Source organism: Schistocerca serialis, chromosome 1 (genome assembly GCF_023864345.2).
Source record: "Schistocerca serialis cubense isolate TAMUIC-IGC-003099 chromosome 1, iqSchSeri2.2, whole genome shotgun sequence".
NCBI lineage: Eukaryota > Metazoa > Arthropoda > Insecta > Orthoptera > Acrididae > Schistocerca > Schistocerca serialis.
Window position 1 is genome coordinate 1145618868 of NC_064638.1, and position 24225 is coordinate 1145643092.

Consider the following 24225-nt stretch of genomic DNA (forward strand, 5'->3'; position numbering starts at 1 on the left):
CGGTCACTGTGGTGTTACTTGTTGTGCACAGAACGCAGTCGCTGTCCTCTGTTATGTCGCCTCTGCTGCTTACTAGCACGTTTTTAACATTTTTACAAATCGTCGTTAATTGCGTAACTCCAGTTGTCTCCCGAGCTCCAGGGAAAACTTCTTTCCAGTTGTTGGAAAGAAGGCCGCCGCGCGACAGAATAGTCCCGTTGAAGTGACTAATTCAGAATGGTTTCTTATTTTGTGGGGGCATCTGGCAGCGAGTTCACGCTTTACCACTGAACTGTTACTCGATCAGCGAAGTGTAGAGCATCACATTGACGAACGGCGTTATTTCACTCTCTGCCTAAAGCGGAGCTGGACGTCGGAACTGGAGGGGAATTTCGTCACCACACCACTATCCCGCTCCTCACTGTGATTTACGAAATCGGAGGCGTGGAAAGAGGAAATTATTCGTGCAGCCAGGGCCCGACTATTCTGTTCTTTATTCTCCATCGCCGGATTTGGTAGTCCTGTTGTAATGTCGTGACTGAAACGTCAGCAAGAGAAAGTAGTAGAGCACGTCGCTGCGCTCTTCAAAACTGCTTCAAGACTCGGCTGACACCTTCCGTCACTTTAATTATTATTCAACGTCCAAGACTGCCAAACAGAGTTCCACTAGGGTGAGCTCTGGGAGAAAGCAGACAGGCCACTGCCGGAGATCCGGGACGTGGCGTTCTGCAATCTGTCGCTACTTCTACCCTTATGCTTGTGGGTCGTGCACGACAGTGAAAATCCGCGAACGTGGAAAAGGAGTGGAAAACGTTAATGGACAGTGAAGCGTATTTGATTAATGGTGTGGTGAAGAACGTAGTGAAAGCGTATTGATGAAGAGCGAGATTTAAATCCGGTCTACCATTCTGATCACAATTTTCCATTTCTTTATCAAATGACATTACGCGAAAGCTGAACTCAACCACCAGTAATTGCACCCGATGCAGTTGCTAACTTCAGAAGTCTGGCAACATGGTGAACATCGAACGAATTGCTCACTGATCAGTGTTCAGCTGTTGTTCTCTCTCTCTCTCTCTCTCTCTCTCTCTCTCTCTCTCTCTCTCTCTCTCTCTCTCTCTTTCAGTCCGAAGACTTGATAGCTTGATAGAGCTGTCCACGCTGCTCTATCGTGTGTAGTCTCCTCATCTTTGCACAGCTACGGAAACCTATGTCAATCTGCAAAAACTACTCACCTGTATTCAGAGAGAGAGAGAGAGAGAGAGAGAGAGAGAGAGAGAGAGAGAGAGAGAGAGTGAGAGAGAGAGACAAAATCACACCCATTACAAAACATACGATACCTTTATTGCTCAGGAAGTTTCCTATTTATGGATCCCTTCCTTCAGTCATCTTGTGCCGTAATAGAGCTGTCCACACTACTCTATCCTGTGCGTCTCTTCATCTTTGCCGCCCACCTCGCCTCCCCGAATTCAGTTCGATATCTCGTTAGTTACACAATCTGCCCATTTAATCTTCAGCATTTTCTGAAGCACAACATATCAAAAGTTTGTATTCTCTATTTTGTCGGAAACTCTCATTCTTTCTTTGTGTGAATTGCTTATCGTCCACGTTTCAATTCCGTACAAGGCTACAGTCCAGAGAGATTGCTTCAGAAAAAAACATTCTAACATTCAAATTTATGTTAGAAGTTAACAATTTTTTTTTTATTTTTTTTTCAGAAATGGTTTTGTTGTTATCGCCAGCCCGCATTTTATATCTCCTCTACTTCAGCCATCATCAATTTTTTGCTACCGAATTACCAAAACTCATCTACTACTTATAGTGTTTTATTCCGTAGTCTAATTCTTTCAGCGTCATCCTCTTTAATTCGACTACACTCCATTACCATTGTTTAGTTTGTGTTGATGCTTGTCTTGTAACCTTTTTCCAATACACTCCCCATTTCCTTAATTGCTCTAGCAAGACCTCTCCGGTGGTTGATAGAATTACAATGTAATCCGTAATCCTCAGAGTTTTTATTTCTTATTCCCTCTCCAAATTTATCCTCGTTTTCGGTTACTGCTTCCCCAACGTACAAAACGATAACATCGAGGATTGGCCGCAACGCTTCTCACTCCCTTCCCAACCACTGCTTCCCTGTCATGCCCCTCGACTCTTACGACTTCCATCTGGTTTCTGTAGAGGCTGTAAAACCCCTCTCGCTGACTGTATTTAACCCTGCGTTCTTCAGACTTTCAAATAGTGTGTTCCAGTGACGGTTGTAAAAACCGTCCTCGAAGTTTACAAATGCTGTAAACGTAGATTTGCTTTTCTTTGGCCTATCGTCTAAGTCGTAGCGTCAGTTTCGCCCCGCATATAGGATTAGACTTCGTAATTTGGGGAAGCCACCTGCAGCTGTTCCGAGTCACGGCCGCGACGTCCGTTTGGTCATTTACTGCTGGGTTACAGCTTCAGCTCAGTGATCGCTGTGCGCTGACCGCACTTACTGGAGTGGTACCGCCAGAGAGCGGCGCCTGCTTTTCCCGACCCTTCCCCCGTATCGGCGCGTGGGCGGCGGCAGCAGCTGATCGCGGATGCAGACGTGGAAAGCGGGCGTGGCGGCCAACTGTCGTGCTCTGCGCAATTAGCCCGATGTGTATCTGTAGTGTGTGTCGTCTGTCCTGAAGGGGGGCGTCAGCTCGTTAGCATTCCGGCCATTTAGCGATACATCTAGATTGCAACTTTCTTCTCTTCGAGAGAAAGCACAAAATATTCTCTCAGATACGAATCAGAGCGTCGCAGCTATTTCCCCTCCAAGCCGAAAGTCTGATTTTACTAAAGTCAATCCGAAGCGTACACTTTCACTTTATGCACAAGATTTAATTTCCATCCTCTGTCATTGTAATAGCTCTTTCTGCTGAAGTCACAGTCTCTCGATATTTGTTACAAATCCTTTTGCCATTTCATCGGTCTCTGAAACACTTAAGCATAAGGAGAGGTTGGTTACTCGAGTGAAATGAACAGAGCTGTACATTTTTACCCCATAGCACGCAGACATTGCCTCGGTACAATTACGGTGAAACTGATATACGGGAATGTAGACTTTCTCGGCAAATCTCGATGATGAGTTTTTATTGGGTCATAAGCCGAGTCGTGGCGACGTTCTGCAGCAACGCCGTCTACCCCTGAAGATGACGAGTAGAAAACTTGCCTAAACGTTGCCACAGAACGACACCTTGACTCGGCAGATAACGCGAGAAAACTTCATCATTAATTTGTCGGTAGTTACACATTTGTAGTTTCTCCTCGGCGGCAATATATGGGTTGTCATAAATAATAAAGAACACAAATCTTTCCCCTCCGTTTGCGAGAGAAGTATCACGAACGAGAAAATTATTTGAGACCTGAATTTCTCCCGACGTATATGTTTGCTATTGAATTACCCAAGCTATTTAGACATGTGTTGACTTCTCATTCTTCACTCAGTAAGCAGACCGATGGAGTTGCTATGGAAAGCTCGTTGTCATCAGTTATCGGTAATTTATGGAAGACTTCGAGGACTTTGAGTCGGAGGTTTTGGAATGTGAGAGTCTTTTTTCAGGTATGTAGCCGATACTTTTGTCTTTCGGCCCCGTGGCAGCGCCTGCCGTCCATTCCTTCACGTGTCGATCAGGAGGAAGGTGGATGGTGCATCGGGTCTCGCTGTGTGTAGGTAGCCTACTCACACGACTAGCTGATAGTGGTCAACATCCGGCTCAGCGTGAAGCGTTACTTCACACCTTGGTTCGTTGGGCCCACGTCACCTCAGACCCAGAGGTCTGAGTTAGCCCATCTCGAGCTCACCTTTCGTCAGAACGGTTGTAGTGAAATACAGATCAGACACATGTTGCACTACCGACCAACTGTGCACGGATTGAGTGGTGGTAATACCGAGTGGGGACGAAGGACGACAGCCTTTGCGCCTTATGCAGAGAACATTTCTAACAAGATTGGTCGTACTTTGCGGAAATATGATGTGAAATGTGTTTCCTGACCTAGACTAGGGTCCTTTTAGAGTCCGTTGAGCCAACGGCCTTGCCGCAGTGGTAACACCGGTTCCCGTCAGATAACCGAAGTTAATCGCTGTCGGGCTGGGCTAGCGCTTGGATGGGTGACCATCTGATCTGCCGAGCGCTGTTGGCAAGCGGGGTGTACTCTGCCTTGTGAAGCAAACTGAGGAGCTACTTGATTGAGAAGTAGCGGCTCCGGCCTCGTAAACTGACATACGGCCGGGAGAGCAGTGTGCTAACTACATGCCTCTCCACTCCGCATCCAGTGACGCCTGTGAGCTGTGGATGACACGGCGGCAGCTCGGTACTGTTGGGCCTTCCAAGGCCTGTTCGGCCGGAGTTTAGAGTTAGATTCTGTTAAAGATGATCTTGGTTTGTGTAAGGCTGGTGTCTATCGTATTCCTCGCAGTCGTGATATGTCATACATTGGTCAGTCTATCGGGACTGGGAAGAACTGTGTACTGAGCTTAAGCATCACACACGCTTACAACAGCCGAGAAAATCTTTCATTGCAGAACATTGTCTTGGTACCGGTCATCCTATGAAATATGACAACACGGAGATTCTGGCATACACATCCAGCTATTGGAATAGTGTTAGTGAGGAAGCAGTTAAAATTAAATTAGCTTGTAACCTTGTAAACAGAGATGGAGGATTTTTTTAAATTCTGCGTGGGACCCTGCTCACTACCTTGTTTAAATAAAAAAAGCTTAGGGACAGAGTGAATGCTACCTCACCTGTTGGTTAACGATTTTCACTATCAATAATTTCCGGAGTCGGTCGCGTAACGCCGCTTGTGTTTACTGTGTGTGTGTGTGTGTGTGTGTGTGTGTGTGCGTGTGTGTGTGTGTGTGTGTGTGTGTGTGTGTGTCGGTACTCAGTTCCTCGGTCTGCGACCGCGTCAATAACCACGTCCTGTCGACTCGAATCTTGGAAACGGAACTCGTCGCACCCATCAGCAGAAGAAACATCTGTCGATGTCGTATCTCATGATAAAACTAGCCATGTAACAGGACCATCACGTCCACTCACTGTGCCGGGAAAACTGAACTATCGCCAGCGGTTAGTAGGTAGAGTTTCATTTCTGTTCTTCGTTTTCAGGGACTCATCATCTCTAACTATTATCCAACTTCAGACCAAGTAAGTTGTCGTTCGGAATTCGTACACTGCTAGGAAGGGGCGGACCCTCGGAGTTAAACCGCCGTATATCGGAATGATCGTTGATACTCTTCAGATACTGAGATGGTGACTTCCTGTTCTCAGCTGGGGATCTGGAGAGCAGCATCCCACACTTCAGATGTTGTACATTCAGCCTGGCGAGTAATAGTTAACTTCTGTCGTAACTCGTAAAATATATTTATATTTGCCGTTAGACGTCTAACGAGTACCTTTTTACGAGAGCGAACTGAAACTCTGTTACTCGTACAATTCTACAGACGGTGCAACTGAGTCCATTTACTCCTGTCGCTAAAATTTTGGTTGTCACCTCAGCTGTCAGTGATCGGTTTATGTGCGATGCTATATTTTCATGTTGCATTTGTTTCAAAGACGAGATATTTCAACTTTGTTCACAGTGTTTTATTGCTTAGTAAGTGAATAATTCTTGCATCCTCTTCTTCCTGCATTTGATTTTAAGTAATTCAGTATGTAACGTTGGCCGGTGTCGATGACTGTAGTGAAGTTCCTCCTTTTCTTGTTAGGTGAGCCCGGCTGATTCCAAAACATTGGTTTTCTCTTTTTATGACTGAGTTTTCTTCCATTATTAACCTACAGAAAGAAAATTTGCTTGAATCTTGAACACAATTTAATTACATATGTCATATCTCTCCCGTACAAAAACGTGAGAACACACATTTGTTGTTACTGCTGTGTGGTACAAATTAATTCTTTAAAAAAGTGCAACAATTCTTGCGTTCTAACTCGTCCGTGACTTAAATTCTCTTGCATACTGTGCTTTGTTTGCTGAGCCCCCTACAAAGCTTTCTTGGCATCAGCGATTTATTGTATTCACCGTATCCTTACCATATCCTCACCAAAATTTAAAACATTAAGACTAAACAATAAACTAAAGAAAATATTGACAATAAACCATCAGCTGTTAATTATTAATATCCAGTTAACAATAATTATGGCAGCAATCAATAAGCATATACAGTGAGTGAGTGACAAACTCGTATTCGTATATCAAATGTCATACCTGTGTTTATGTTTGAGAAACTGCACAAAAATAAAATACAGAAACGCTGACCATTGGCATAGATACCACTATAACTTGTACAAAAGACCTATTACCTTAGTGAAGCAAAATACTAATTATGACAAAAGTAATGTTAACTGCTATACAAATTATTGCGTTAACACTACTGCCACTTTTATATCTAAAAAAGGCAGCCTCGCAGTATATAATTACTGTACATGTTTTATCGTAGCTTGTCACAGAATACAAGAATTTAGATAAGCCTATCGGTAAAACGGGAAGGTGCTTAAAAGTAATGAAAAGTACGCACAAAACCTACATCACTAGTGAAGGATTTGTTTTGAACACTAGTAGCAAAAGAGAACAAATAAACTGTATGCTTACATTAGCCAGCCAGAACATTTCGACCACCGACGTACTATGGACATAAACTCATCCAGGCGACAGCAGCATCACATGGCAAAGAATGACTGCTAGTTAGACACACGCCACGGTGCACGTGGTATGTCAGCGGGCTGTCCGTGAGTAGAATGGGGAGGACGCGCAATCTATCTGAGTGTGCGTTTGACTGAGGGCAGATTGTGATGGCCCGGAGGCTCGGCACGAGCATTTCGGAAGCAGAGTGTCTTCAACACGTGGCGATACCAAGGTGAAACCATATCCAGACGTCGTAGGATTGAACGCCGTCCCTCATTACAGATGTCTTGACGTCGTAAATTGGGCGGAGTGGTAAAACAGGACAGCCGGCGAACTGTGGCGCAACTAACATCAGAATTTAATGTTGGGCAGAGTACAACTGTGTGTGAACACACAGTGCATCCAGCACTCCTAACGACTAGCCTCCGCAGCTGAAGACCCGTGCATGTGCCTGTTTAACATCACGACATCGGCAACTACGACTGAAATGAGCATGTTACCGTCGGAGCTGGACGTTTGCGCAGTGGCAGAGCGTTCCACGGTCTGATGAATTCCGATACCTTCTTCATATGCTGATGGGAGGGCGCGAATCTGTCGTCTTCCAAGGGAACAGCTCTGAGACACTTGTACTGCGGGACTGAGACAAGCTGGCGGCGGCTCCATTATCCTCGGGGAACATTCACGTGGGGTCCGTGGAGCTCGTGCGAGGCACCTTGACTGCCTAGGAGTATCGTATACTGTTGCAGACCACGTACACCCTTTCATGACGATCGTTTCTCCTGACGGCAGTGGCATTTTTCAACAAGATACAGCGCCACGTCACAACGCCAGGAGTTCGGTGGAGTGGTTCACATTTGGTGATTGAACGTGGCGTCAGAGCTTAAGCCCCCCCTCCCCCCACCCCGCGGTATTTACGGGAATCAGGTGACTTGTGTGTACAGATGTTGACACTCCCTCCATACCCTCACTGCTTCCATGTCACGACTCGTCGCCGCTGTTATCCGTGCCAAAGGTGGACATACCGGCTATTAAGTAGGTGGTCATAATGTTGTGGCTGATCAGTGTATGAATTCTCTGGTGCACTATCTCCTGGACACCGATCACGGCCCTCCAGCTCCTTTCGGCGATCGATTGTGTGCTGTGTCTCGTTCATGAGGCGGTGGCCGATTTGTTTGATGATCTAGATGGGTTATGTTTTTATTTATTTATTTTTTTCATGACGTCGTATCTCGTCGATTGAATCTACTTGGTCTTTCATAACGGCGAAGTTCCCTTCGCGGTTAACCAGTATTGCGGTTCTGACGATCGTCGTTAGTTCTCTCTCTTTGTTGTCATTCTGCTGAGAATATTTATTTCGATGATCTTTAAGCCATTAAGCACACCTGTCCCGTATTCATATGCGACGTGAGTGCCAACTTCTCACGTACCGCGAGTGGTAGCTTTAGTGTTAAAATTAACGTCAATTCTTCCTCGTTAACTGGATCGTCGAGGTAGGCATTGCCACTCCAATATTTTGTGTCTTGCGTCTATTTTGGCGGTGCAGGAATGTTTGATTTTATGTCCCATTGTTTTTATAGTGATCAAAATGTATTTTGTATAGTCTGCAATTGGTCGCAGATGAAGGAATTAGAATACAGAGTAAACCAGAAATGAGCAGAAATCAGTCTTTCTTCATTTAATAATCCATTGTTTACGCGTTTCGGCGTTAAGACATCATCAGAATCCTGGTTCAGATAGAAACCGGAAGATTACAGAGTTACACGGTTGACTTGCAATGATCATGATTCTGCTTATTCACCATGGTCGCCTTCCTCTTGGGTGTCTTTATGGCACACCTTTGGTACAAAAGATGGGCAAGAACGATGTTACAAACTCTTTGTATATGGAATAATTTTCGGAAATAGTGATACCCCGTATGCAAATATGTGCTTCACTTTTCATGTAGCTGATGGACGTACTGTCTATTTGTGCCATTTCTGTATAATGATTCGGAAATGCGTTTTTTAACTGCTTAATAAAAGTTACGGCATGGATATCTTGTTGGGGTTCTTATTCTGGGAAGTTTCCTGCACTCATCCCGTTGTCTGTAGTTACTTGAAGCACGTTAACGATGTTGCAGTCGGTTACACGTAACGCTGCATCAACGTCTTTCTGTACAAGCTTTTCGTTTACTTCGCCCACTCGTAGTCACATAGTAAGACTTTTGTCTACCTCGTCGCCAGCTCATTGCCCTGGATGCACCAGTTAATTCAATAGTCGTCGCAAGCACTCTTTAGGTCCGCAGTTTCACTATCGTGGGCATGAATGATATCGTGAGCCTCGTTAACCAGCATTTTCGTTTGCTTATTTTGTTGTGCAGTTCGTTTCTTAACATCTTCAGTTTCGAGGCCATTAGGTTTGAGAGTTCATTTTGGTTTGCATGAAACGTAAGAGCAATCAGCGTTCGCCTACTACCAACTGCCTCACATGATTTATTGTAGCCGTCCTGCATTTCCCTTTCTATTTCTCGACTATAGTTTTCAATTTCTTGATTCATTTCCTGACGAGACTTTTTAATTTGTGGAAATATCTGAAACATTGAATCATTACTAACGTGCTTGTCATGTTTTCTAACTGTCGGTGTCGACTGTGCATTGCCGAATCTACACAGCACTCGTCACTTCTTCTGTTTGACGATATCCGGAAGTAGCGAACTTTAAAACATCTGTTCTATTTTAACGGAAATGTTCAGCTGTCTTTCGTTGAGAATATCGCTGTCGTTTTGCTTTCTGTCGACCATTGCCATAATGTTCACTACTATCAACGTTCGGTACAATTCAGTTGTACACAGATTTAAACATTTCCTTCAGAGACCAAAAATTGTTAAAACAGTTCGCAGTTTCTTTCTTATTCACTCCTAAACAACGTTACCTGTTCTTCTCTAAGTGCCGCTGTTGCAAATAGCTGTTGCACTCATCGTATCGATTTGTCGATTTCTCGGACCCATGCCGCGCGGGAATAGCCGAGCGGTCTAGGGCGCTGCAGTCATGGACTGTGCGGCTGGTCCCGGTGGAGGGTCGAGTCCTCCCTCAGGCATGGGTGTGTATGTGTTTGTCCTTAGGATAATTTAGGTTAAGTAGTGTGTAAGCTTAGGGACTGATGACCTTAGCAGTTAAGTCCCATAAGAGTTTACATACATTCGAACATTCTCGGACCCATCCGAAAACAGCGTCGAATTGAGCGCCCTGGAGCAGCTGTCGCCGCGTGTAGCGTTCGCCGGCGTCGGTAACCACAGTGATTTTGCCCTGTCCTTGTTTGGTTAGCTGCGTTTATGTAGGCGCGAAGTTTTCTACTGGTAAATTTTAAACATTCGCTTTAGGCGAAAGTGACATACTCTTCCCCATCAGAAATTAGCTCTCCATCGTACAAACACTTCAGCATATGCCTTATGTTAATACTGTGTGCCACAAATTAAGTGTAAACGCGAAACAACGTTTGCATCTTAACTCTTAGGTGACTCAAAAAAGCTTCGCAGACTGTCCGTAGGCGATCCTGCTGCAAAGCGTTGTTGACTTCACTCGTGATGTTGCATTGTTTACATGCTAGAGCCCCGCAGCCGTGCAGCTACCTGTGCGGTGCTGCTGCTGATTTACGGACAACGAAGCAAGTCTTCTCTGTCTCGTGGTTTTCATAAGCTGCGGCTGGAGAGGCGAGCGTCGTGCGGTGTTTTCTGGTGCTATTCCGGGATCACATCCGGCCACCCGCCGGCCACTGACGTCATCCGCCTTGTGGCCGCGGTGAAAGCAGCAGTAAGCATTGCAACAACTGCTTCCCCAGGCGAAAGCCGGGCTGCGTAGTGCGGCACTTCCGTGCAAATTAGCGGCGTCACTCTTCCACGCCCACTCCGTCACAAACCACGCGCCGAGCTGAGCTTTCCTACGCGTGTTGCGGGATGCGGAATTCGATTTCATTGCCGCCATCTCGTTGTTGACGAAGACGCTCCTGGGGCCTCACTGTTCACATACGGCTGGTAACCCAGGTTACGTTGCCGATTACGAGAGCCGTCCACAACTCCATTAAGTACGCTGCACTTGAGGCTTAACGGGTAGCAAAGTGTAGTGATATAACACGTAGCGTCAACACATCGTTACTTCTGGTACTTTATTGGACTTGAATTTTTTACCGTGTGCTGCAAAGTGCACACTAACACTTCTTTATGTTTGTTAGTTTGCAGGTTACTCTTTCTTAAGACAGACTAGGGGCGAGTAATAATGGTGTTTTCTTCTTAAAAATTCGGAGTTAAGTCGTTGTAGTACAGCAAGTTGTCGATTGCTGCGTCGCTTGTACCAGTGATTCTCAACCTGTGGATAACACCTCTCCTTCCACGTTTCCAGTGATGTAATATCCTTATAAATAGGACTGTACCAGGACTGCACAACGCATTTAATAATTATGTTTTAGTACTAAATTAAAAACAAGTTTTGTAATTATTTGTGACTTCCTTGTGCCTGGCCAGCGGAGCAAAATTTTTTAAGTAGGGTTTAATACTAGAAATAGAGACCCCGAGTTGTTTTTCTATCTTTATCTGACATTTATATTTTGTCTTTTAAAGCAGCCAACGCAGAAAATCCGGTTTCGCAAAGATAGGATGTTGAAAATAATAATACCATACGAAGTGCTCTTGTTTTCAGTGCAGAGAAATCATCAATTCACACTGTCCAAAATTCAAAGAGCGATTTACTACTAAACTGTCTTTTCATTGCGTCTCTTGCGTGAAGTGGACAAAGACTTCTTCGGCTGTTAATAGAGCTTCGGGAGTAATTTCGCTCGCTATATGTATGACGGAAGGCAGCTGAGGGCCATCGGTTGTGGCTTTGTCAATGTAGCGGTTCGGGATTACGAAGTAACGGTAAACTTACTTATTCTTCGTAATTTTCAGACTTTGGAACTTTGTAACAGTAGCGTCAAAGTAATCAAAATACATTATGTATGAATACAGGGTTTAAAGATATAAGTGCAGATGTTTTTATATATGGTACCTAACGTGAGCGTGTTGGTTGTTTTTGCTGTGCGTCGAACAGTATTCCTACAATGACGAGTTCACGACCTGACGTTTCTTGCACGGTCGTTACTGCACCACTAAAAGGACTACGCCTGTCAATATAGACCAACCGTTTTGCGTCCACACTTCAACGTCTGACCTGCTGCCCAGCGGAGTGTGTAAGCGATGTAAATATTGATGTTATGTTCAATACGCCACGCCGTCGTCAGTCGCACACACACACACACACACACACACACACACACACACACACACACAATAAAAGGGATGGGGATGGGAGGGCGATGCGATGAAAATTATGACCGAAAATTGGATCGCGAATACTTGAAGGTTGAGAAACGCTGGCTTACGCAATCAGCTAAATGTTTTCTAATATAGCGCTCCACACAATAAAAGGGATGGGGATGGGAGGGCGATGCGATGAAAATTATGACCGAAAATTGGATCGCGAATACTTGAAGGTTGAGAAACGCTGGCTTACGCAATCAGCTAAATGTTTTCTAATATAGCGCTCAACTAAAGACACTGGTGCCCTGGTTTCTCAGTGTCATTCCAGGATAAAGTCTAGCGCTGTACACTTTAATGTATTTCGTAATTATTTTCGGTAAGTGAAATAAATATTTCTATTTACTATCGACTAGTAGATTACTCTGTTCTTTAAAAATACTTATTGCGCAGTTGAAACGTATTCCGTGGGTCTTTCTGAAAACCAGGTATATCGTGGTTTAAATCACTTTGCCCAGCGTTTGGTTGTAAAACTTGATTTCGATTCATTACGTATTTGAATCATCATTCATAAAGAGGCAATTTAAAATACCTTCTGAAATATACTTCTAAAATTATTCATGACCGAGAGAATATTTTTTGTCGTCACAAACAGTGCTAGTTGGTTTACCAAAGAGTACAAAATGATGCCACACATTCAAAAACTTCCAGTAATGTGAAAGCACTTACGTGTACTGTATCTTGGCGAGAACTTAACTGATAACAACATTGACATCGATATTACAATTGTATTTTAAAAATTTATTTTAATTTTCTTATTAGTAATAATAGGCGCAGGAGATTTGGCGCGACTTCTTGCTGCTGTAGACGGCCGTCGACAGTATGAAGATTTTATCGGGTGACTCGCAATCCCGGCAGCGTCAGCTGTCGCCCGATCTGAGCTTCGCTCCTGCCACAAGATGAACACTTTGCAGTTTTATGTTAAATGATTACAATTGTGTAAAAACCGTAAACATTTACGTGTTGTACAGCAAACTGTGGAGGCAGAAAATTCCGCAGTGGTAGCGCTGTCATAGGGGAGGAAGGCGCTATCGAGCATATTCTCTAAACAGCCAGCTGCCCTCACCTGTTTGCGTTATTGTCGACTGGTGAATGATATTTCTGCAGAGTGGGAACTGGTCCTTTTGCAAGTATTTATAGGATCATTAATTTATAGAATGTTCAATTTACCTCTGGTGACTTCGCTTTATACGTTGTCTCTCAGAGTATTACCGAGCCCCTACAGTCGTCTCGGCATACGCGAAATAAAAGAAATTCTGCAGACAGCGTAGGCGTCGTTATTAGTGTCGTTGTCAGGCGTAGAACGGTAAATAAAATATCCGAAGTACCTGGTTTTCGTACCACATTGTGTTTTATAGCGCAGGGTTGTACACAATTACCTCAGGGTTTCAGAAGAAAACTGCACGAAAACTACAAGACATGCAGAGAAATGAGACATACCAGTCGATCGAGCATTGGCACCAGCAGGGGGCAGGCGTGTCAGTGTGTAGAGAATGCTCCGCTTAGTACTGCAGCATCCTGCAGATGGGCGACCAAGTGGACAGATTTCCAAAGTGGACTGCTGTGGCGGCAAGCAGCAGGCAGCGGGGACTCGAGCGAACTGCGCGCGCCCACACACACACACACACACACACACACACACACACACACACACACACACGTACGCTGTGCCACAAACAGTGCTCCTGTCAAGCACCTGTGAAGCGAGTTGAGGGCGTACACTCGGTCCGCTGTGCGTCTCGAATTTTCTCGCAGTTGCCTTCTGAAACCCTCGACGTACTTGTAAATACCACCCGTGCGGTGAGTCTTGTAGTTAATTAAGCAGAGCTGAGACGGCGGCCGCTGTGGGCGGGGTGAGCGGGACGCGGTGAGCAGAGCTTGTGTTTTGTGTGCAGCGTGAACGCCCTGGCGGTGGCGGTGGCGCTGGCGCCGAAGCGTCCGCGGGAACTGGTGCCCGATGCGGGGGCGGCGGGGGCGGCGCTGGGTGCGCGCGGCCCGCCCCCCAACACGCCCCTCAGCAGGGCCGCCTCCCCGGTGCCGCCGGCGGACGCGCCCGCCGCCGACAAGCAGCAGCAGCACAGGTATACACGACGTCCGTGTCGCATGCCAGCTTCTCCCGCCGTCCTGTACGCAACTCGTCAGACGCGTGAAACGTTGCTCGTCCGATTCGTAGAGACCGGCTGCGCCACTTGTTCAGATATTGTACGTTGCAGTGGAATCCTCAGAGCGACTAGACGTCCCAAAACTTCCCATCTAAAAAAATTATGCTAAAATTTCATCAAAATACATTCCTCGATTACTTGTACGGCCAGTAGTAAACGTGTGAATATTTTGTGTTTCACAGAAAATGTCGACCTGATTCATTTAGCTCTCCTTAATACTGGTCGTGCCCGGACTGTTTAAGAGCGAATTGCTGTAAAAAAATTCCTGCGACGTACATTTTTACTGAAAGAGGTTTCACTAAATATTCGTAACTTATCCGTATACGTAGCAGTGGCGCAGAAAAAATTATGCGGTCTCTGAAATCAGATGTGTCGTGAATATTGTTTTGTTGTGCATCAGTTTTCTCGTTTCAAATTCCTGTATTGTACATATTCTTTTCTTTGTGCCTGTTTGATCGTTACGAAGTGCTGAATGTCGGAAACCCATTATTGACGCTATCAGTGTGTGGCATGCGAATGTGTTTCAGTTTTGAACCTTACATTTTGTTTTTATGTAATGTGTGTACGAGGCGAAGGCATGTAGCCTCTGAATTTTTGTTGGTGTCAGTTAAGTGTTTATATTATTAATGCACTGTTTTAAAGATAACGTCCGATTATAAATATTATCTTACGATCACTTCAGTGTTGCCAGGAATCTGACGATTGTGATCCGGTGAATGCAGCTGTCTCCCACACATTCTGTACAGGTTTAAGATAAGCCAGACTCGAGTGAAGTATTGTCCACAAACCTAGAGAAAAGGAACCGCAGTTTTTTAATTTTACTGCACTACTGGCCATTAAAATTGCTACACCAAGAAGAAATGCAGGTGGTAAACGGGTATTGATTGGACACATCTATTATACTAGAACTGACATGTGATTACATTTTCACGTAATTTGGGTGCATAGATCCTGACAAATCAGTACCCAGAAAAACCACCTCTGGCCGTAATAACGGCCTTGATACGCCTGGGCATTGAGTCAAACAGAGCTTGGATGGCGTGTACAAGTACAGCTGCCCATGCAGCTTCAACACGATACCACAGTTCATCAAGAGTAGTGACAGGCGTATTGTGACAAGCCAGTTGCTCGGCCGCCATTGACCAGACGTTTTCAATTGGTGAGAGATCTGGAGAATGTGCTGACCAGGGCAGCAGTCGAACATTTCTGCATCCAGAAAGGCCCGTACAGGACCTGCAACATGCGGTCCGTGCATTATCCTGCTGAAATATAGGGTTTCGCAGGGATCGAATGAAGGGTAGAGCCACGGGTCGCAACACATTTGCAATGTAACGTCCACTGTTTAAAGTGGCGTCGATGCGAACAAGAGGTGACCGAGACGTGTAACCAATGGCACCCCATACCATCACGCCGGGTGATACGCCAGTATGGCGATGACGAATACACGCTTCCAATGTGCGTTCACCGCGATGTCGCCAAGCACGGATGCGACCATCGTGATGCTCTAAACAGAATCTGGATTCATCCGAAAAAATGACGTTTTGCCATTCGTGCACCCAGGTTCATCGTTGATTACACCATCACAGGCGCTCCTGTCTGTGATGCATTGTCAAGGGTAACCGCAGCCATGGTCTCTGAGCTTATAGTTGATGCTGCTGCAAACGTCGTCGAACTGTTCGTACAGATGGTTGTTCTCGTGCAGCCGTCCCCATTTGTTGACAGGGATCGAGACGCGGCTGCACGATCCGTTACAGCCATGCGGATAAGATGCCTGTCATCTCGACTGCTAGTGATACGAGGCCGTTGGGATCCGGCACGGCGTTCCGTATTACCCTCCTGAACCCACCGATTCCATATTCTGCTAACAGTCATTGGATCTCGACCAACGCGAGCAGCAATGTCGCGATACGATAAACCGCAATCGCGATAGGCTACAATCCGACCTTTATCAAAGTCGGAAACGTGATGGTACGCTTTTCTCCTCTTTACACGAGGCGTCACAACAACGTTTCACCAGGCAACGCCGGTCAACTGCTGTTTGTGTATGAGAAATCGTTTGAAAACTTTCCTCTTGTAGGTGTCGCCACCGGCTCCAACCTTGTGTGAATGCTCTGAAAAGCTAATCATTTGCATATCACAGCATCTTCTTCCTGTCGGTTAAATTTGGCATCTGTTGCACGTCATCTTCGTGGTGTAGCAATTTTAATGGCCAGTAGTGTAACAGTTTTGGTGTTGCCTCCTTTTTCTCGCGAGCCCGACGTCGATTCGATCCGTATCCGTGCCACGAGCCTGAATCCACTGTTCAGAAGGTCGCAAAAAGACGACGCCGTACGTCTGTTTACGAAAGGAAGTACTGTGAGTGGCCCTACTTGCAGCCCTCAGCTGTAGCCAGCGGTCTCTCTGTGATGAAGTCCTGGCCGCCTCCGAGTTCACATATACTCCTTCGGATGATACGGCCGACGTGTGGCGTCGTGGATCACGCACACTTGAAAGAGAAGCTTTTATTGTCCGTGTACATTGCGCATATTATCCTGTGGCGTGGAATCTATTATTTGCTGATAATTTGGACGAGTTACTGTCGAAAGCGATACAATCAGACCTTAGGACGATCGTTGGTGTGGACCGAAACCGTTCATTTTAGAGATGAAAGCGGACTATACAGACAATAAAATACGTTGTACATGTGATTGCAGGTTTTCGCGAAGGACAATATATCAGATTTTAGAGGCTCGGGAGAACCATTTGGAATGCTCGATAGACGTTCAGGGACGTACAGACGTTACGGCGGAGGTCGAAGAAAACGGCTCTGTCTCGATGTGCCTGGCGTGTATACTGTAAAGGGAACTGGCGCACACGGGCCCACACCAGCCACCAACGTCCGTTACGTAGAGACGCGATGTAGCTCTCGATTGGAGGCTGGAGTTGCTGTGGGAGGAATAGGGCTGCCGGTTTAACATCCCTAAATCACTTCTGGTAAGTAACTGCCGCCGAATCTCTTTCTGTCCGGTCGCCCCCCCCCCTCCCCATCTACCCCTCCCAATTGACTCCCGCCGCAATTACTCGGTCCGAGCGTCTGCTCCGTCTGTAGTCTCCTGGACGTTGACGGGACGCTAAGCTCGAGCCTTGTGTTCTTTCTTATCAGTTTTCGATTGCCTGCTCCGAAACTGAGCCACTTAACGGAAGATTATCAGATTAAACGATCCTATGAACATTTCATTTTATAGCCTAAAATTGCAGTGTCGCGTGTTGTCACACAAAAGGCAGACCGATGCGCGAAGAAGCCTCTCGGGACCACCAGCCAAAAAGTTTTCAGCTCTTGTCACATATGTGACAAACTGACAAACATTATGCACTGTAGAAAAATTTACACAAAGGATATCATCGCCTTCGCTGTGTAGAAAAATCACGCTTCGGGCAACGCATATTGGAAAATGGGCAAATAATTGTTTGACGATACAGTTGGTTGAATTGAATCGAATTTCTTTTTGAATACATTCACAAAGTAGACAACAAAGAAAATATGTCGACTCTGGTTGGTAGTTCTGACAACGTCAAGGGAAGACATTCACGATCTGCCTTGGATGAAACTTAAAAAAACTCCATTATAATCTACAGAACTTTTTAAAGTAATACAACGCACGAAAGACGACTTGTTACTTTATTTAACATTCAAATCTTATTTTTCGAACGTTAGAATGTAGATGAATCACCACACCACCATCAACAACCATTTCACATGTAGTATTGTATTGGATGAAGGCTTTTTCCGAATTACTTCACGGTTTTCAGGTGTGAGTCTTGCGCATTTTGCAACGGTGCGTACTTCTGCGCGCTTTCTAATATCATCAACTTTTCTACTATTAGATCGTCGCCTCAGTCTCTTCTTACAACTTTGAATACAGAGAACAACTCGTTCGTTCGATAAACTACTCACTCGCATGGATAAACACAATCCATTTTATTTTCATCGTTGTCAGAATTTTGTCTTCCTCGTCATTCGGTTCAAACAGTATCTAGCTCCCTCCCCGACCCCCTTAGTGCCAGCATGCTGCTTTCCATTACTCATTGAGGATCCCAGAGTGTTGGAAAGGCTCTCTGATGCGTCAGTAGATCATCCGTTTGCATTTTTTTGGTGCAGTGGGGTTTATGGTATACCGACTGGTTAAAAGTGACTGGAGGGTGGTCGTATTTGAAGATGTACGCGGTACGGCGCCAGAATTCTGCGCCTTCATGTTGCGAGCGCAGACCCGCTATCCGAGCTGTCTGTCACAGATATGTAGTGAACTCGGCGACACGGAATTTCAACGTGTGACGATAATCGACAGGAGACCGGTAGGCCACGGCGTGTAGGACGGATGCTCGGTACTGCAGAGAGGACGCGTCCAGGCTTTTCCGTTCACTGCGACGCCGTTTCGAGTGTGGAACGTGAGGAAACTGGTGGTACCGGCACTGTACCGCGACAAACGCAGCGACCGGCGCGGGGCCAGTGGAAGCTGTCGAGAAAATCCCACAGCTGAGTTGTATGAGAACGACGTCTCGGACTGTGAACTCGCCGGGCGCGCGGCTCACCACCTGTCGGGGCGGTTCGGCTGCTGGAAAGCGCCGACTCCGCTGAGGTGAAACGAGCCTCTGCGGCCTGGATGCGAGCCGAGCCGGGGTGGGGCGGCAGATGCGACCCCAGATAGCGACCGGCGTGCCTGGGCGATCGCGTCACCGCCGCAGCCGAAAGCCGCCCCGCGGCGGCCTGCTGGAGCGCGGCGGGGGCGCCATTCGCCGGCTGTCGTTAACCTCCAGCCCCGAGTGCGTTTCGCGGACCGACGATGACGGAACTTTCGTTGTCACCTCCGAGCGCGAAAAGACCCGCCGGTCCCACGTCAACATTGTTTTCTGCAGCTGTTGATATATCATCACCGGAGGTAAGGAGCATCCCTCGAAATTAGAATACGTGAAATAAAACTTGCATTATGTTGGGAATGCTTACTATTTTGAAGTGATTTCATATACGGGACGAAATGAAAAATAAATAGCGCGAAGTCACAGGGGCACACTGACGGGAGTTACCGATTATCGATTAGTTCAAAATTACACGTTCTCGAGATTAGGAAATTTAAATGATGAGGCGGACACCATAGTAATACCGCCGACTGCAACGAGAGTGAGTTCGCAGAAAAATTGTTTCGCGCCAATTCCCGCGCCTCGCGCGTACCTTCCTAATGGTGTTTCGGGGCAGGTTCGCAATTTTGATCAGCTGGTGACAAACGAAGGCTGAATTTAATGTCCCATCGGCGACGAGGCCTTAAGAAACTGAGTACGAGCTCGGATTGGACAACATTTGGTAGTAACTAGCCGCTATCCTTCTCAAAGGAAACATCCCGCCATCTAAAATATGATTAATAGGGCCTCTCATTCCGAAAACACATTTTGACACGTCGTAGACATTTTTGGGCCCGAAAATGCGTACCAGGAAAGCACGTTGTATCGTACTACATAATATATGACGTCCCATTTATCGTGACTATCGCAGATAGCACAAATTAATAAAAATTGACTAACCTCGAATGCTGAACAAGCTACACAGAAATTTTAAGGAGCGGCGATTCGGAACATATTCAACGAACATTTGTGCTGTCCCCATCGTCGCGAGAAATACGTACGGTAATCTGAAGTCGTACTGACAGCTCCCCCAAAGCGCAACGTCTCTAATAGGCGCTGAAGTGTCTCTCTTGCATCCTGAGACTGTTTTGCCACCTATCTGCGTCCGCCATTTGCATCACCAGTCGATCGTCCAGTTGAGACTTTTAAGTGCTGAGTGCAGAGGACAGACGTGGAAGGAAGCAGCTGCGGAAGACCCGCCTCTGGCCCGCCCCACAGCTCCAGCTCCTGTCGGTGGGCCGGCAGTCAGCTTTCGCTGCTGCTACTTGCTAGCGTAGCCGTCCTCGCCATCCGGCCTAATCACGGCTGCTAACGCCAACTAACAACTGGTGAGGAGGCTAAAGCAGCTCACCTAGCCTCTTTATGTCACAACACTGAAATGAATGCCAGGGTACTATTAAACTGCTCAGTAAATCACAGTCAGTAATAATTGCCATACATGAGAAAATAACAGCTACCCAGAGGCAGAGAGAGAGATATATTGTGAGATGGTGCTATTTTTGGCGTTACCCCAGTGAGTGCCAGCGTGAACGACTCGGAGGTTCGATACCGGTCGCTCACTAATCGAATTGTCCCGTGCAGCGGGTAAGAAGAGCGTACGAGGCTTCAGCACTCGGGAACGCTGCTGCAACGTCGCGCTTAAACCGTTGGCCCATGGAATCAGAAAGCTTATACACACGTCAAAAAAAGTTTTACATCACCTCGGTTCCGAGAGTTCCGGAACCTGTATAGAAAATTAGGATAGAGATCAACATAAACATCATTTCCACCCTTTTTATTGCTCATGAAACCCACACATTGCATGTTGTACCACCATACAGGGAGACCTTCAGAGGTGGTGGTCCAGACTGCTGTATACACCGGTACCTCTAATACCTAGTAGCACGTCCTCTTGCATTGATGCGGGACTGTATTCCTTGTGGATTACTACCCACAAGTTCATCAAGGCACTAGTGGTCTAGATTGTCCCACTCCTCAACTGCGATTCCGCGTAGATCCCTAAGAGTTGTTGGTGGGTCACGTCGTCCACAAACAGCCCTTTTCAATCTATACCAGGTATGTTCGATAGGGTTGATGTCTGGAGAACATGCTGGCCACTTTAGTCGAGCGATGACGTTATCCTGAACGAAGTCATTCACAAGAAGTGCACGATGGGGGCGCGAATTGTCGTCCATGAAGACGAGTGCCTCGGCAATCTGCTGCCGATATGGTTACACTATCGGTCGGAGGATGGCATTCACGTATCGTACAGCCGTTACGGCGCCTTCCGTAACCACCACCGGCGTACGTCGGCCCCACATAATACCACCCCAAAACAGCAGGGAACCTCTACCTTGCTGCACTCGCTGGACAGTGTGTGTAAGGTGTTCAGCCTGATCGTGTTGCCTCCAAATACATCTCCGACGATTGTCTGGGTAAAGGCATATGCGGCACTCATCGGTGAAGAGAACGTGGTGCCAATCCTGAGCGGTATATTCGCCATGTTGTTGGGCCCATCTGTGCCGCGCTGCATGGTGTCGTGGTTGCATGAGATGGACCTCGCCATGGACGTCGGGAGTGAAGTTGTGCACCATGCAGCCTATTGCGCACAGTTTGAGTCTTAACACGACGTCCTATGGCTGCACGAAAAGCATTATTCAACATGGTGGCGTTGCTGTCAGTGTTCCTCGAAGCCATAAGCCGTTGATAGCGGCCATACACTGCAGTAGTAGCCCTTGGGCGGTCTCAGCGAGGCATGTCATCTACAGTTCCTGTCTCTCTGTATCTCTTCCATGTCCGAAAAACATCGCTTTGGTTCGCCGGCCGGAGTGGCCGAGCGGTTCTAGGCGCTACAGTCTGGAACCGCGCGACCGCTACGGTCGCAGGTTCGAATCCTGCCTCGAGCATGGATGTGTGTGATGTCCTTAGGTTTGTTAGGGTTAAGTAGTTCTAAGTTCTAGGGGACTGATGACCTCAGAAGTTAAGTCCCATAGTGCTCAGAGCCATTTGAACCATCGCTTTGGTTCACTCCGAGACTTCCCTTGTTGACTATCACCTGTCCTTTTGCGCAAGAAAAGGTTGCGCTAGCAATCTCTGAGCTGAAAAACAAGAAAGCACCTGGACCAGATGGTATCCACTCGGAAACACTGAAAAAACTAGCACCGCATATCACCCCGTTCCTAATCTATACCAATGACCAACCAATTGAGCCTGTCACAAGATCTTTCATCTATGCAGATGATATAACAATTGCTGCCCAAGGAAGAACCTATGAGGAGGTGGAAGAAAAACTAACTACAGGTCTTCTAACACTGTCTGCCTATTATGATCACAATTACCTGAAACCATATCCCTCTAAAACTCAAGTGTGTGCTTTCCATTTGCGAAACAGAGAGGCTAGAAGGAACCTAACGTAACCTGGAGAGGACAACAGCTGACCAACTGCAATACCCCAAAATACCTGGGAGTAAAACTAGACCGTTCCCTCACTTTCAAAGTCCACTGCAAGGACACTAAAATGAAAGTATCTGCTAGGAGCAGCATCATTCGGAAACTGACAGGTAACAATTAGGGCGCGCAACCAAATGTTCTTCGCACATCTGCATTGTCCTTATGCTTCTCCGCTGCTGAATATGCAGCATCCGTGTGGCTGAACTCCAACCATGCCAAACAAGTGGACATTGCCCTTAATGAAACAGGACACATTGTCACTGGCCGCTTGCGGGCAACTTCTATTAATAAAATATATCATCTGATGGGCATAGCACCTCCACATATCAGAAGAAGAACAGCAGCAGAAAGAGAGAAGCGCAAACAGGCGACAGATCCAAGACACCCTTTGTTCGGATGTGAATACCAACATCAAAGACTAAGATCAAGAAAGTGTTTTCTCCGTTCAACAGAATTACTTTTTACGTCACCTGCAAATCGTCGAATACAGCTTTGGCGTAACTCACCATCAGAGAGGTACCGGAACAACCCTAAAGAAGAGCTTGCTAAAGGACGTCACCTCCCATATAAAACATGGACGGTCCTCATCGGGCTGAGAACTGGTGTATCCCGATGCAAGGTCAATTTGAAGAAATGGGATTTCTCTCCAGGAGATTATCTATGCGAATGTGGCAAACAGCAAGATCAACAACACTGCTCAACTGTAGAAACCCTCCAGCCCTATGCCTGATGGACGATCTGGTTATCGCCAATGATACAGCAGTTCAAACGGCGGAATTTTGGATGTCATATGGAATTTAATCATGTACTTATATTGTTTGTAAATTGCTGTCTATCGGCTATATGTGTATGTTATGTTCTGGACACGAGTAAATAAATAAATAAATGTTACTGAACGATGCCTTATGGCGGAGTAGGGTACCTTCGTTATGGAAAACCTCCAAAGCAGTCATTATTAAAAAATCAGGGGACAGGGTAACTTGAGATCCAAAGACTTAAGGCCAAATGCCTAATAAACACCCTAGCAAAGATTCAGGAGAAGCTACTGTGTAAAAGCGCCTGCAAACACACACAGCTCTCAGGGGTATGAGCCAACACCAATTCGGCTTCAGAACTGGCAGATCAATGGATGATGCCATCAACCAGGCCCTACACATAGTTAATACTACAAAACAGAAATTCGTCATGGCAGTAATGATTGACATTGCCGGAGCATTCGATAATCTCTGTTGGCCCGCACTCTTACAAAGGTTAAAACATCTGGAGGTACCGCAATTACTGTACAACAGTTTCCTAGACTACTGTAAAGACCGAGTAGTCGAATGGCATATGGACAGCCAATAAGTAATTAAAAGAATTACCCAGGGCTGCCCTTAAGGGTCGATTTGCGGCCCCATCTTCTGTGACATAACAATCGAACCTCTCCTACAACTTGTGAATGGGGATGACAGGTCAGACGAATTGTCGCCTACGCAGATGACCTATTAGTTGTAATCATTGCAAACAACAGAGCCCAGTCAGAAGAGAAAGTCAGTGGAATACTACAAACAATTACACAATGGTGTCACAGCAATAAACTCAGGATAGCCTAAAACAAAACAACATACACATAACTGAAAGGATCACTCCAAAGGAATCCTTCGGTTAAAATTGGGGACACAAACATCAAACGAGCACACGTTACGAGCTACCTTGCGGTATACATAGATGGAAAAATTGTATTTCCACGAACACATAAGGCTAACAACAGACAAAGTAGAAAAATACTACACAAACTGGTGAGGCTAAATTCAAAACAGTACAGATTACCTCTACCAGTCATACGGACATATCACTGTGTGCTCTTCGAATCAGTACTCAACTTCGCATCTAGCACGTGGGCACATAGACTGAACGTGGTCACCAACAAAGCATCAGTCAGACGAGGCCAGAGAAGTGCCCTACTTAGGCTATCTGGAGCCTTTGGCACCACCTCAGTGGATGCACTGTGTGTGGTGCTCGGAATATGCCGCATAGATATCACGATCAAATACG

General features: G+C 46.2%; 1 protein-coding gene and 1 pseudogene across 2 annotated transcripts in view; both read left to right on the plus strand.

Annotated features, from left to right (window-relative positions):
- Window positions 1–24225, plus strand: part of LOC126417694 (uncharacterized) — a 540342-nt gene that overhangs the window by 237525 nt on the left and 278592 nt on the right. Inside the window, exon 2 of one of the 2 annotated variants that reach the window (XM_050085139.1) lies at window positions 13843–14028. The exons of the other annotated variant lie outside the window; for it this stretch is intronic. Within the exon in view, the coding sequence (XP_049941096.1) occupies window positions 13843–14028 (186 nt within the window). The remainder of the gene's footprint in view (window positions 1–13842; window positions 14029–24225) is intronic. 2 annotated transcript variants of the gene reach the window in all.
- On the plus strand, window positions 4023–4140 carry LOC126424878 (5S ribosomal RNA; annotated as a pseudogene).